This window comes from Elephantulus edwardii, unplaced genomic scaffold (assembly GCF_000299155.1).
Source record: "Elephantulus edwardii isolate Elephantulus edwardi_28Jun2011 unplaced genomic scaffold, EleEdw1.0 scaffold00003, whole genome shotgun sequence".
Taxonomy (NCBI): Eukaryota; Metazoa; Chordata; class Mammalia; order Macroscelidea; family Macroscelididae; genus Elephantulus; species Elephantulus edwardii.
This window is the reverse complement of record NW_006399753.1, coordinates 9,020,189-9,035,276: the sequence shown is the minus strand read 5'-3', so window position 1 is coordinate 9,035,276 and position 15,088 is coordinate 9,020,189. Positions and strand designations below refer to the sequence as shown.

At 43.6% G+C, this 15,088-nt stretch overlaps 1 protein-coding gene across 2 annotated transcripts in view; it reads left to right on the top strand.

Moving 5' to 3' along the window:
- Positions 1-11,859, top strand: part of PHF20L1 (PHD finger protein 20-like 1) — a 79,157-nt gene extending 67,298 nt beyond the window's left edge. For both annotated transcript variants that reach the window (XM_006879277.1, XM_006879276.1), the window contains 6 exons: positions 709-890; positions 3,184-3,283; positions 4,992-5,187; positions 8,551-8,917; positions 10,023-10,185; positions 11,717-11,859. In XM_006879277.1, coding sequence (XP_006879339.1) covers positions 709-890; positions 3,184-3,283; positions 4,992-5,187; positions 8,551-8,917; positions 10,023-10,185; positions 11,717-11,859 — 1,151 coding nt within the window. The remainder of the gene's footprint in view (positions 1-708; positions 891-3,183; positions 3,284-4,991; positions 5,188-8,550; positions 8,918-10,022; positions 10,186-11,716) is intronic.
- The last annotated feature ends 3,229 nt before the right edge of the window (positions 11,860-15,088 follow it).

Here is a 15,088-nt window from a genome sequence, read left to right as displayed (position 1 = left end):
TGTGTATTCATAAAATTTAGTTTCTAGGATTTTTTTTACTTAGAATTATATAAAAAATAAAAATTGTTTACATTAAAAAAACTTTAGAAAACAAAAAATGCTTAAATGTCTATGGGAACTTGTAGTTTAAACTTAAGAAATAATAGTGACATCAATAAGAATGCAGACTTTAGAATCAGACGGTGTGGGTATTCAACCCAGTTTTGCTCCTACCTGGCTGTTAGGCTAAGTCAGTCAGATAGCTTCTGTTTAAAATGTGTGTGCAGTACCTGTTGTATGTTTGGTACAGTGGTAGTTAGTGCATCTCATGCTATCGTTGATAGTCGAGTTGGTCTTAGACCAGAGGCAAGCTCCTTTACCCCCTTACTGGAGTTCTCTTTAACTCTACAGCACAAGCTAGCATTCTTGTCAAAGGGGTCATGTCCTTGAAAACTGTGCACTTTAATAATATCCAAAACCTTTTTGAGAACCAAAACGAAAGAGTACTTTGTAATATTTGCTATCTGCTTCAGAGTGGAAAGCAGCTAACAGTTTACCAGGCTTCAAAAGTCAGCAGTTTCTGTGTCCAGGACAATGATTCAGTTGTCATTTGGCCACCTCCATTCTGAATACTTGATACCTTATATTCTTGCCATCACTCCTTTGTTTTTAAAAAATACCATTAAAATGAAAATGAAAATTCTTAGTGTACGTTTGTGTCTATTCTAGACTTGTCAGATACCGAGTGCCTAGATGACTCATCCACAGAGAGTTTGCTTCTAAGTGGAGATGAGTACAGTCAGGACTTTGATTCAGCCAATTTTGAGGAGTCTCAGGACGAAGATGATGCCATTAATGAAATCGTGCGGTGCATCTGTGAGATGGATGAGGAGAACGGCTTCATGATTCAGGTAGGGCTTTACCTGTCCTCCTCACCACCGTGACAGGTCCAGGGGCTCTACAGGGACAGCCTGGCTTTCCAGTTTTTTCTCTTTTTACTAGCTCTGCTATTCAAATTATGGGCTAATAGCTTGCTATCACATTTAAGAGATCAGCAATAATGATCAGACAATTTCTTCATCAAATGAAGTACGTTTTCCTATGTTAGGGCCAGTATCCCTTTCCTGGGTAATGCAGACTGTTGAGGTTGGAGGACTATATGAATTGCTGGTTCCTTAAGCTCTTCCCGAGGTGACTTGATAGGCTTGATGAGGTGCTTTCGAAAGCACATCCCTGCATACTGTGTGGAACACTGTTCTGCTCATTGGGGATTTGGCCAACTAAGAATCAACACGACCACCTTTTACTGGCATCTCTGAGTGGCACAGATGGTTAATGAGTTCAGCTGCTTACTCTCGAAGGTTGGAGGTTTGAGTCCACCCAGAGCTCCTTGGGGGAAACGTATGATGATCTGCCCCCACAAAGCTATTGAAAACCCTATGGACATCAGTTCTACCCTGACGTGTGTGTTGGCATTGTGAGTTGGCATCTTATTAACTTGGTTTTCTCCTCTACTAGGGGGGTGTAGTTTGAGGCTTTCAGAAGCCGTATTGAAGTGTAAGCCGTAGTAACCAATCTGCCACCAGAACTCCTTTATATATATATTGTTGTTAAGTACTGTCGAGTACGACTGATAGCAGCGAACTAAAGACCTGAACCCTGTTAGGTAACTATTGTCGTTTCTCTAAGTTCATAGTTTCCAGAAGCATGTTGTTTAGGAAGTGGATGCCACTCCTGCTTCCAGACTTGTCTTAATCTGGACGCTCCATCAAACACTGTCCCCGATAGATGACCATCATGGTATTTGACACTCCAGTGGCACAGCATTCAGCATCACAGCAATCCCACCTTATCACAGTACAGCGAAAAGCCACTGCCTTCAAGTGTATGCTCCCTCATGGTGACTGTCCACCAGCTCCTCGAGGCTGTGAATCATGATGAAAGGAGACTGCTCTTCTTTCTCCTGTACACTAAGTGGCTGGTGGGTTCAAACCACTGACCTTTTGATTGGCGTGCAACCAACTCTGCCACCAAGGCTCCTGTTTACATCATGTCATCACCCTCTAATAGGCAGAAATAGAAAGTGCCCCATGTTCTCTTAGAGCAAAGGAAAACTTCCTTACAAGAGGTTAACCGTCATGAATGTGACTCACTGTCGAGGGATATCTTCAAGATATCCAAGCTGTTGTGTAACCTTTTTTCCTATGACACGGGACTTTGGAGTCATTAGTGATGGCAGGGAGCACAGTGTGTGTGTAGCTCACTGCTAACTGGAAGGGGGAGGATGGAGTCTCCCTCCGTGAGTCCAGCCTTTGAAAGCCCCCGAAGGTCAGCTGTGAGCTGGTTCTGACGCGGCAGCATGAGTGCTTGGCTGTGGGCAGCAGTGGGAGGGGAGAACTTTTTGCCCTTGCGTCTGTCGCTGCTCAAGTAAGAGAACTTTGAGTCCCCACACGGATAGTCCCAGAAGAGGTCACTGCTGCAAGCACTGCTGCAAGCCTGTTTTTTAAAAAAGAAATAATCAAAATAGTCTGCATTTCAGTAAGCTATTTAAAAATATTAAGAATGTGGTTAGCTAAACATCATTGGGAAATATGTAGGAGAATTATTTGATCACTTTTTAATGATTGCAATTATGTACCCAAGCACGTCTTAATAGATGCCAGAAAAGGAAGTTCTTGAAATAGTGTACTCATTCAAAGATGAAGCTCTTTCAAAACCTGGCTGGCTGTTGTGAGCCATTTCACGGGGGCTGCCACAGGAGCCCCACCAGTGCCCGTGGGCGGGAACCTGTGTGGGCGCTGGTGGTGGTCAGTGATGGTGGATGGTAGTGGTAATAGTGATTGATGGGGGTTGGTGGTGACTGGTAGTGGTTAGAGATAGTGGGTGGTGGTGGTTAGTGATGATGGATGGTGCTGGTAATTGGTGGTGGTGGTTGCTGGTGGTGGATGATGGTGATTGGTGGTGGTGCATGGTAGTTGTTGATGATTGATGGTGATTGGCGGTGGTTGGTGGTGGTGATGGTTAGTGATGGTGAATGGTGGTGGTGCTTGGTGGTGGTTGGTGCTTATGCATGGTAGTGAATGGTGGTGATTGGTAGTGGTGGTTGATGGTGATTGGTGCTGATTCATGATGGTGGGTTGGTGCTGATTGGTGGCAGTGGTTGGTGGTGGGGGCCAGCCTGGTAACTTCTCCTGTTTCCTGCAGTGTGAAGAGTGCCTTTGTTGGCAGCACAGCGTGTGCATGGGGCTGCTGGAGGACAGCATTCCGGAGCAGTATATTTGCTACGTTTGCAGAGACCCCCCTGGTAAGGCTCCTCCCTCTGCTGACGACGTGCTGCCGTGGGCGTTCTGTAGGAAGCACCACGCCACCTTGTAGGCAAGGCTCTGCTGCCATGTGAATCATTTTTAATGCTGCTTCACTTAGCGAGAGTTTCATTTTCCATATTAATTACACAAGAATACTGGGGTGAACATCTCGACCCATCCCCATCCTACAGGAGGGACGCAGCCCCTGTGCACCCCTCGGGCAGGCCTACTTTGTCATTTGGGATTGTTGTGGGTTGAAAACCACACTACCGCACCTGTGTGTGTTGGGTTCTGATGGCTGTTTGGTGGGTCTGTACTCGGGACCTGAGTGCCCCGTCAGATGTGGACGGTAGTTGTGCATCACGACCCCAAGGGCAGGCAGGGCGAGGTGTAGGGAGGCCCCTCACTCAAGCCCTTTGCATCCGCAAGGAGATAGCTAGCAGTGGACACACAGGGTCTCATGGCTCTCCACGGTGGGGTAGAGTCTTTTGGTCTTTCTCTCGGCTTCTGCACTGTCCACTCACTGTGGTCCTCTGTGACTGAAGGACTTCAAGTAGTGAGTTCCATATGTTTGGGACTTTCAGTGACCAACGCAGGAATAGCTGTTTCTTAAAAAAAAAAAAAAAGAGAGAGAGACAGTAGGGATTTTCAGATGACAGATTGTGAGTCCTTCCCAGCTCCATCCCCTCAAAGGTCACAGTAAGAAGCTGGGGAATTGCTTAGAAGTATCTGAATGTAGGTGCTGGAGATGAGTATTGAATATACCATACACTTCTAGGAAAACAAACAGGTTTATCCCGGAGAGGGTTAAACCAGGCTACTCCTTGGAGGCAAGGATTCTGAGGCTCCATCTGACATACTTTAGACATGTTGTAAGGAGGGACTGGTCCTTGGAGAAGGACGTCATGCTTGGGAGGGTGGAGGGACAGCGCAGGAGAGGAAGGCCCTCTATGAGGTGGATTGATTCAGTGACTGGGGTAATTGGGTGGGTGTGTTGGAGACAGTGCAGTTGGCATAGGACAGAACAGAGTTTAGAGCTGTTGTACATAAGGTTGCTATAAGTCACAAGCGACTCGACGGCACATAACAACAACAACAAGCTGTAAATGTGTTCATTTATCACTATTTTTAACATGGCTATTTGGTGATCACTTTGGTAAAGACGGGCTGTTTAACAGTATAGCAGGGACATAGTCATAGAAGGAATTGATAGCAATAGACTATAATTCATACGAGCATAGAATAACAGTGGATTCTGTGAGATCAGACACCGAGGGAGGTCCCTGGCCACAAATAAACATGTCATTCAATGTAAAACAGAGGACACTCATTCTGGTTTCTCTCCCGTCCTGTCCTTCTCACGAGAGGACGATGACAGACACAGAATACTGTGAGCAGTGCTCTCAGAGTTCTTTTTGCAGGTGTCACCTGCCCCGACCACATCCTTTGTGGTGCATGTTTGTGTCCCTTGCTGCTGGCCACGTCCTCTGTGGTATGTGGTCCTATAGATGTTGGGCGGGACTGGGAAAGTGCAGGAACTGGGAAAGTCTCAGTGTCACTCCCTGGTGCCCTGTCCTTGCCTTCTTTCACATCCAGTCTTAGTTCTTGACCTTGACTTACTTGCTGAGTTCCATTAGGAGGGTACAAGTTAGAGGGAACTGTGAAGAAGTGGGATCCTTAGTAACTTCCTGTCAACTTCATCTGCAGGCCAGAGGTGGAGTGCCAAGTACCGTTGTGATAAAGATTGGCTAAACAATGGCAGAATGTGTGGACTATCCTTTTTAAAAGAAAATTACTCTCATCTCAATGCCAAAAAGATAGTGTCCACCCATCACCTGCTCGCCGACGTTTATGGGGTGACGGAAGTGCTGCATGGCTTGCAGCTGAAGATCGGGATCCTGAAGTAAGTGACGAGCCCTCCCGCGTGGAAATCTTACAAAACCAAGATCAGGTTTCTTTTGAAGATTCACATTAGTAGTTTGGCCAACAGAGAGAAGAGCACTTTGAGTAAGGTTGATCCCCCCCCCCAAAGCAAAGATGCAGTGCGTTTTAGATGACTGATGTGTGCTGGGCCCTGTGTGTGTCCTGGAGCAGGCCGCAGCAGCATCCTCTCAGCCCACCCACTACTGAGTGCTCCTCACAGGCACAGAACAGCACTACTGCTGTGGGAGCCCGGTGTGCCGCGTCCTTCAGGACCGCTGGGTGGTGAGGGTGCCTGTGCTTTTTAATGGCCCTGATTTGTAAAGCATGGTGCCAGCTGACGGGTCAGGCCATCCATCGCTCTGCTTTTGCAGTCTCCCACCCAGTTTTCCCCTGAGCCTCATGAAACCTCAGGATGTCCCCAGAGTGTCCTATTTTCCCCCAGGGCCTCTTTAGACTGCTTTAAAAAGATCACCTGAGCCAGGAATAATGGCAGTAAGGGTCTCTTCACGGTGCTTGCTAAATTTTGACCATTTACCTGAAACAGAAATTTACCCGCCATCTTCCTTCTCATCCCTGCCTATCTCCCTCGCTGACTTGGTGTCCACCCGCCCCTGCCCACTGCGATTGCCCGCCCATTCCTACTCTCCCATCTTGCTGCCACCGTCTTCTCCCAGGCTGTCAGCTTTCACGTGGGAAAAGGCAGTTGTCTTTCTAATTCTTTCACTTCAGTCTTGGGCTCTTGCACTTCATTCTTTATATTGTTTCCAGCATGAACTTCACTAAAGATGAACATGGGCATCTCTCATTTCACTTTATTACAGTGTCTGTCTGTTACCAGTACGTGAAGTCTGAACTCAGCACTCGCTTGGAAGTCTTCCATTTATTTCCCTGACTTATGCCAATTTTCTGATAGTATAGCTAGGCCAGCCCTCCAGTCCCCAGTTGAAGCGCATGTTTTCATAGCTTCAGGCTGCCCACACCCCAGTGACCTTCTGCCGTTGGTCCACAGCAGAATGCCGTAGCCCATGCCTTTTCATGGCTGCCTGCCACCTAGACCTGGGACACCCTTCTTGTTAACTCCACACGTCCTGGTTTCCTGTTCTTAGATGTGCTTGATGTTGGTTGCGTTTGTCTCCCCTTTCCTAGCTGGCAGTTTTCATAGGGACGGGCCTGGGCCTTGGCCATCATTGTATCCCTCTACTTGGTGTGAGAAGTACCGCATCCAAAATGCTCAGTAAATGTTCACTGCATCAAACTCACTTCTGTTCTCTGTCCCAAGTCTGTATATGGATTACATCCTAAAAAGCCCACAAATACTCAGAGTCAAGGGACGGATAACTTAGCCCTTTCTGTTTCAACCCTGGTTTTGCTTTTTGATACCTAATACGCGTTTCTCTGCATTCAGAATTCTGCTTAGAATTTTAACTGTTCCATTATTATTATTATTATTTAATGTTGTTTTATATTGGTTTGCATACAAATTTCAAGTACATTGTGCTTCATGCAGTCGTTCTAACAGTGCCATTATTAGCATCCACTTCCTAAACAGCATGCCTCTGGAAACTCTAGGAACTTTGAGAAACAACGATAGTTAGAGACAGGCTTCAGACTTTTTGTTCATAGGGTCGCCATGAGTTGTGCTCGACTCAGTGACAATCAAAAACAAACAACAACAACATGCTGTACATTATTCATGTTAATATTTCTAAAAGTAATAGTAATTGTTATTGTCATCTACTGTTTTTGGAACTTAACTCAAACTCTGAAACTACTTAATACTTTTATATAGTATTTGCTTCAGGCTTTGTAATAAGCCTGTGAACTAGATCTTCTCTTTTTGGATAGATGACAAGGGGAGGTGTCATGTGGGCAGATAGTGGCATGCACGCAGGAGTCCACACAGAACAGTTGGATAGCATAGTCACCATTCTTTCTACTGTGTCTTTGTTTAAAAAATGTCAGTGTTTTCTAGGTATTACATTATTAAGGGTCCAAAGGACAAAATGCATCATTTCAGGAGCAATACTGTGATACTGAAGAAAAATTTGACCCTGGTATTTATTTTATTTGGGAATTAGTAGTTCACAAGCATCATTGAGTCTTTTGAAAGTTATATATATCCCAAATGTCCTTTTTTCACTTCAGCTCTGAAGAAGGGACTTGTGTTTTATTTTCTGCAGTCTTAATTACTGCTTAGTTAGCTTTGCAACGCCATGCTCATGTGTTTAGTGAAGACTGTAGTGTGCGGTTCAGAAGATACGGAATGAGGAATGTTCACTGCTGCTGCCGGCTGGATCTTGGCCAAAAGCACACATCTCAGAAAAATGTTTACCTGTGTCTCATTGACTAGGCAGGCATTCAGCTGTGTGGAGTACAGTCAATGCTGAATAACATTAAAAAGACTAGGACTTCTAGAACACTTTGCTGTGCTCTTGACCTTGTACATAGTCTAAGAGGGTGACAGGGATGTGATGAGTACAGTTGCTCCTCACTCCCTTGGGTGGAACCTGTCAAAAGAAGATGTAATGTCTTACCCAGCATGTCCTTGTGTCGAGATTTGTGTGACAAAAATATTTCTGCTGTGTGCAAGCACGTGCACACCCCCCCCCCACACACACACCTACGCACACGCGCACACACCTTCATCAGTGGGGCATTGGTGGGGTCCACTGCACTGCGGCTGGCCTATTGTCAACAATAGAGGAAGGAAGAGCTGTATGTCTGGCTTGGCGTGATGCCTGTAACATGTTATATGTGAAAACCACAAATTCTATCTATAGTGCGAGTACCACTTTATAAAAAAAATACATATGCTTTTCTATTTAAAAAATAATTTTATGTGCATAGATAAAAGTCTGGAAGGGCATACTTCAGTCCTTCTGATTACCATTTGAGAAACCATCTTAACCATGTTCACATAAAATCCTTTTCAAATCATTTAAAACTTGAAAGAAAAACTATAATAAAGCATAAAAATTAGCACAAAAATAATACAGATATTTAATAATGATGTGACCTGTCACCAGAAGTGAGTTAATTTTTGCTCTGTCGCTGAAATTGTGAGGATTCAGATTTCAGGTCAAATCCGGGGTCCAGTTCAGTGATGGAATCAGGTTGCTTTTACTTTTTTTGTCCTTGACTTCTTCCTAACCTGGTTCCCTGGTGGGTGTGCAGTCCTCAGTGAGGAGCTGGCGGGTAGTCAGCCCGTACGTACCTGGCACCCTGGGCGTGCACAGTCACCAGCAGCTGAACTGTGTATGGGTTTACAGTCTGCATTTGATTATGGCATGAGCTTGACATTGAGTTTTCACTTGGAACTGCTGTTTCTCCAACACTGTTTCAGGAACAAACACCATCCTGACCTTCACCTCTGGGCTTGTTCTGGGAAGCGAAAAGATCAAGATCAAGTCCTTGCGGGGCTAGAGAGAAAAATGACAGTTCAAGGCGTACTGAATCTAGAAGAGAAGACATATCGTGCTCAGAACCATAATGAGCCTCCTCGCCTGCCTCCCAGGACAGAGGGCACGTACATAACAAGTGAACACAGCTACCAGAAGCCCCCCAGCTTCAGCCAGGACTGCAGGACCCACACAGACCCTGGGAGCTCTGATGACGATGACGTCAGTAGTTTTGAAGGGGAGCAAGAATTTCACAGGGGAGGCAAAACCCGCCTCCAGTTCTCAGTGAAGGAAGACGGGAGGCCAGAAAAGGTAAAATTGGTTCATTTGTCTTTGCTTGGAAAAACACTGTAGCAAAACAAGGGAGAGTAGGCTGAATTCCCAGATTTTGTATGTGTTTCTAAGTACACAAGCTATGCTACAGTAAAGGCTTTTTTAATATCTCTGTAAGAAACATCTATCATTTCATTATCCCCCAACTCAGAACCATAGTAATTCAATAAATTTATGTCCTAAACAAAAATGTCAATTTTATAATATGGTTAAATGTCCTAGAGAAAAGTATGTCACATTTTGTTGCAAATGGTAGCTTTTATGTGTGAGAAGAGCACATTTTTCTTTTTGATATAATTTGTCTGCATTTTTAGTGTAGCTCAGCCTTTGCGCGTCCCCTTCACCTTCGGCCATGGCTGTATTAGTATTTAGAAGATCATTTCCTTCCCATCTGGAGCATCTTAGCGATGCTGGGCCTCCATTTTTTTATTGATTTTCAGCAGTGCCACTTTAAAATGAGTGCTTACTTTGTAGGACTCCTTATCAAGCAGTCATTGTCAATAGAACTTAACTAAATTGAGGAAGCCTATATTTCATTACATTTGCAGTTAATTCTTTTATCAAATTAACAAGCTTAATTAAATTAAATGTGATAAGAACAAGTTCACAGATTTTCTGTGTTAAGCAGTTTATACTTTTGAGGATTTTAAATCTTTTACTTTTCCTTGTTCACCTCATTGGTTCAACTACATTATAGTCACTAGATCATCCTGGGTGCTATTAGTTAATTTAGACTTAATACTGGTCATCCACAGCTTTCCATCATTGAGTTGCCCTGACCACCCTTAATCTAGAGTCCCTCTGTGCCAGCCCCACCATGTGTTCATCCATTAATTCATTTGTCTAGCCAGTTTTATTGGCCACCGCCTGCTCTGTGTTGGTGTCACACAGCGAGGCCATGAACCTGTCTGCTCTCAAGGACCCTCCGATGTCATGGCACTAGGAATCAGTGGCACACGTGTGAAATTATCCTAGACCTCTGATTTTCCAGAGCTTCGTGTTGAAGAAGGGTTACTGTAGCTGTCCCTTTGTAACATTCCATTTTATCTGCCTCTTTGTTTTTTTCACCGGTCCTTTGGTGAAGAACCCGGCTGAAGGGAGTGCGGTGTTTGTTTATAATGATAAAAAGAGCAGTGGAGACTCAGGAGAATCCCATCTTCAGTGGCAGCTGAACCTCCTCACACACATAGAAAATGTGCAGAATGAAGTGACCAGCAGAATGGACCTCATAGAAAAAGAAGTTGATGGTAAGTTAAGAGAGAGAGAACGATTAATGCATCGACACACAGTGTGTTCAGTGTTAGTGTTGGGATGTGGCTTTAAACAATGCGGTGGGCGGTGCCCGTGCTCTCCACCCTGATAGATCAACCTTACTGGTACTTCCTCTGGGCATGACACAGTGGCCTGCGGGCAGTGCAGGGCGTCGGTAGGTTCCTGATGCAGTGACTAGATACCACCTGGACTGAGGTGTTAAGGAAATGCTGTTTGTTCTACTGAATTATGCCATTAGGTATTTTTTAAGTCGGCATAGGGACTTTAAGCATATTCACAGTGTGAGAACTGAATATTGATTTTCACTTCGGTTGGTGCTTGTGTGAAATTAATAGAAAAGCACCTACTGCTTGAAGTGAAAAAAAAGAAACTTCGCTTCTCGTGGATTCAGACTACACATGACCCTCCCTTGTGTTTACAAGGCTGTAAATCTTTACAGAAGCAGGGTGCCTCAGTTTTCCCCTCCGAGAAGCTAGTGGATTTGAACCACTTTCCTTCTGATTGGCAGCACAACACTTAACATTCTCCCCCACTTAAAGGCAGCACTTAAGCTTATGTAAAATTTTAAAAATAATTTTATTTTTTTATTTTATCACACAGGAGTATTATTATTTTATCACAGGAGTGATGGGATAGCTCCATACTTTTTTTTAAGTTGGGGAAATAGAGAAACTTAGATTACCAAACTGCTACTGTCACATCCTTCTGCTTTCTGCCTCCTTGTTTTCTCCTAATTTCACTCTTTCTCACTCCCTTTTTTTGTGGTTTTATTTTTGTTTTTGTTTTTGTTTTTGTTTTTGTGGAGGTAAGTAGAGTGTGTCTCAGTCTCCCTGAGTTAATAAATTAGCATTCTCACTGCCCGCTTCCCAGAAGTGCGAAGAGGGGAAGAGACAGAGACCCACTGAGAGGCACCTCCCTTTCCTCCAAGGGTTTGAATAGACTGTCTTAAAGAAAAGAAACACAACCTGATGATCTCTTGTTAGGAAGCCGTATTTCTGAAGGATACATTGATAAAAGTGCAGCACATAATGAATTGCATTCTGCTTAGAATTTTAACATGCTTATATTTTTATAAGTAATGATAATATAGAACTGAATTGACATTGAGAAACTGCTACCTCCTCTACTTTGTTAAAAAGAACTTGTAGATTAGATAATGAGCATAACAGTAACTAAACACCATTTGCCGAAGAGTAGAGGTGATTGAAGTCTAAATGAATAGAGATCTTGAGCTGGCCCTGGGAACTCCTGTTTCCTGTTCCAAGGTTAAGAGACAGTCCACATAAAGTGAGTTCATCTAGCTAAATGAAAGGACTAGGTCACAGGTCCCTCTTCGTGACAGGGACTCCCGCTCTCGAGGGCAGGATGCTCATTTTCAGGAATGCCTGTGCTTTCTGAAGACAGAAGTGACCCGTCTCTGCCCCCTTCCCAACCTTGTAATCATGTTATTTGGTGACTGTCCTCCAGGTTCTCCTTTGAGTCTGACTACTCTCTTCTCTCTTTTAGTTCTGGAGAGCTGGCTTGATTTCACAGGGGAGCTGGAACCCCCAGATCCTCTCGCAAGACTGCCACAGCTTAAACGCCACATAAAACAGCTGCTAGTTGACATGGGCAAAGTACAACAGATAGCAACTCTGTGCTCCGTATGACAGCACTGAAAACGCGGTGAAGAGAACACAGCTCTAGGGTGGAATCATCTCTTTTATCCATGTGGTGGCTCAGCGGGTCCTTAAAAGTTTAGTCATGCATGGTCACTTAACTGGTTTGTGACGCACGTAGACTGGCCCCTTGGAAAGGAAGAAAGCTAATATTAAACAAATTACTATGAGCAAAGCAGCGGATGATAACATGCTAGAGGCCAAGGATCCGTGACGTAGCAGATGATTGATACTAAGAGGATGAAAGTGGCAAGATTTGCTTACATGGACTTTGAGGCAGCGGTAGAAAGATGGTATACTTAACATAGTTTTTAGTAAGAAGATTTGCCTTTATAAACCAGCACTTGGCCAAAAACAAAACTGTAGAAGACATCTGGACTGGAGAGCACTGCGAGGCTGCTGAGAAGTCTTCTCTGCAGTCGGTCCTGCTGCCCGGTTCAGGGTACTTAAACCCCTGAGGCCATGAGCTTCATCTTGGGTGATGAATGTCTATCATCAGAAACTGACAGTAGATGCCTCGCTTCTGGGGAACACAGTTGTGGAAGTTTTACTTCATTATGAATATAGTAAAAAAACCAAACACCAAATAATTGGAACTTAACTGCAGTCATTAAGCTCATTAAAAAGAAAATGGCTTTTAGAATGCTCACATGTGCCAAATGATAATACTCTTGGAAAGAGAATTTTCAATCTTATGGGAGGTCCGACCTCAAGTCTTACATAATGCCATCAGCAACAGGTACATCCTGCATACAGAACACATACATGCATATGCGTGTGTCGTACACACAGCGCACACACATGGCATGTGTGTATATCGTCCATGCAGTGCACATACACAGTGTATGCGTATTTCATAAATCAGTGCACAGAATGGCATCTGTGTGTGTGCATCATGCATAGCACACGTGTGTGTGTGTAAATAAGTCTGTCTGGGTGAATGGTGGATCTGGCTTCTCGCTGAGTGTGGTTGGTGTATGCTTTCAGGAAAATGTAAACAACCTCAGCTGGGATGAGGAATAACAAGAATATCAAAATAACTTGGACTGTGGCTTTTTTTATAACTGCTAGTCGTAGAGTACTGGAAAAGCTTCATTTATGAAGATAAATTTTATTTTTAAAAAATACACGCACACTCAGAACCTTTAGCTTTGATCACAAATGGACAGATTTCTGAAACCAAAGGCAACCAGGTTGCTGCGTTAGCTCCTGCTGGATCCCGAGCCTCGTCCTGCCGCCTGCAGTGCCCCCAAGGTGTGTGCCCCCGAGGTGTGTGGCCCCGCGCTCGCCCTGCGCACGTCCGCCTAAGTGTGTATGCTTGTTTGAAACAAACACGTACGTATGTACATAGTCCGCACATATTTATATCTACACATATCTAGTTTTATTACGATAGACTATAAGAATTGGTGGTTAACATGAAATGTTACCTTTTAACAGACCGTTTTTAAAAATTAAAAATGTATGTACAGGTTTTGAAATTTTTTTTAAAAGGGGGAAAAAGACTGTTAAGAGGAGGCAATGTGATGAAATGAAACACTTGAATATTTTATGCCTCATTCTGTATCAGTTCTTGCAGTCTGTGTAAATGTGTTTTAGAACTGATCGACAGTACACTTGAATTTATCTTTACTAAGAATATGTGCCACTGTACATTCAGATATTATTTAAATTTGCAAACACACTGTTCAATATGTAAGGTACTGTATGTAAACTCTTTATTAAAACTTATTCCGCATAACCTAAAACTTCAGCTTGCCTTTTTGTGGCCTTATATCTTGATGTAAAGATGATTAAAGAATGTGCAAAACAGTTATTTCAAATGTTTGTTGCCTTTCAAAATTTTTCCCTCCTAACAGATGCGCCAAAGATGAACAAACATACGGTCCAGTCCTGTTAGTTGACTTGTGATTAATTCACTTTGCCGTAAGTGCCGTCCTGATACACAAAAAGCTTTCCTCGGGGTCATGTGGTGGGGCAGGTGCTTACATTTGCATATTAAAGTCAAACAGTGCCTTTATTCTGTGTGTGGTGTGCGTTTGCTAATGAGTGTTTTGTGTTCAGAAGTAGTGATTCCAGTGCTATCTGCTCCGTCACAGACAGATGATCCGCGCTCAGGACCACTCACCTCCTTAGTCTCTGGTGATCACAGTTAAATGAACAAATGCTTGTTCTTGCCTTCTTAAAGTTCGACCTCTATGTTCGCAGATGACAAATGGGAGGGTTTTTGTTGGTTTGGTTTTGTTTTTTAAACTGATGAACATTGTATTGTAATGAGTGAAAGGAAGAACACTGTGAAAGGGCAATTGCAAATTCTGTGCATGACAGTTCATATCCTGGAGGAGGAGGAGGAAGGATGTACATGAATGAATGAAAGCCAGTCTCTTTGTGAACCTTCACAAAAATAATAAAATCATTTCAAAATATATAAACAGTAGGACCCAGAAAACTAAAACAGTCAATCTAGCTAAAGGAATAATGAAAACAAATTCACTGGCACCTGTGTTATCCTTGGGTACTCGAGAAAGTAAGCTGAGACGGACTTGAGTATCCTGGTTTTCTTGGAGAGATGGAGAAATTTGGCTGGAGGGTAAAAGAAGGGTGAGGGGTCCGGAGGGAGAGCTGTCATGCTTAATGCACACACCAGTGTGTCACTGGGAGCCACATTACCAACATCTGTTCTCAGAACATGGGAACAAACGTCTTCAGCATTTGTTAGCTGTGCATCTTTATAGACCCCAGACCCTTATTTGCACTTTCACTTTACTTCGCAAGAGAATGTTGTCTCCTTTTGTACTTACAGGTCTTCACCTACCTCTCTACTTTTTACTGAGAGGCTTCCTGCTCATAGATGCTGCCCAGTGAGCTATGATGCACAGTGACCTTAAGAACACAGATTGAAACCGTGCTTCATCCTGCACCTTCTGTTGCAGTCACGGGGGTCAGTCTGTCTCATTGAGGGTCTCTGCCTCTCTTACACTGATGTTCGTCTTTTCCATGCAGACTTCTTAATAGAAAGTCAAAATGATTGAAGCAGACACTAGCATGACTGAGTGAAAAGAAAAGTCCACAACTGAAGTTGAGGATTCTAATACTGTTGGCACTAAATGATAGATCAAATAGAAGATTAATAGAAATATTGAAAATTACATTCTTCAACGAGATGGAAAAGGCAATTTCCAATTTCGTATGGAATGGAAAAAAGCCCCGAATAAGCAAA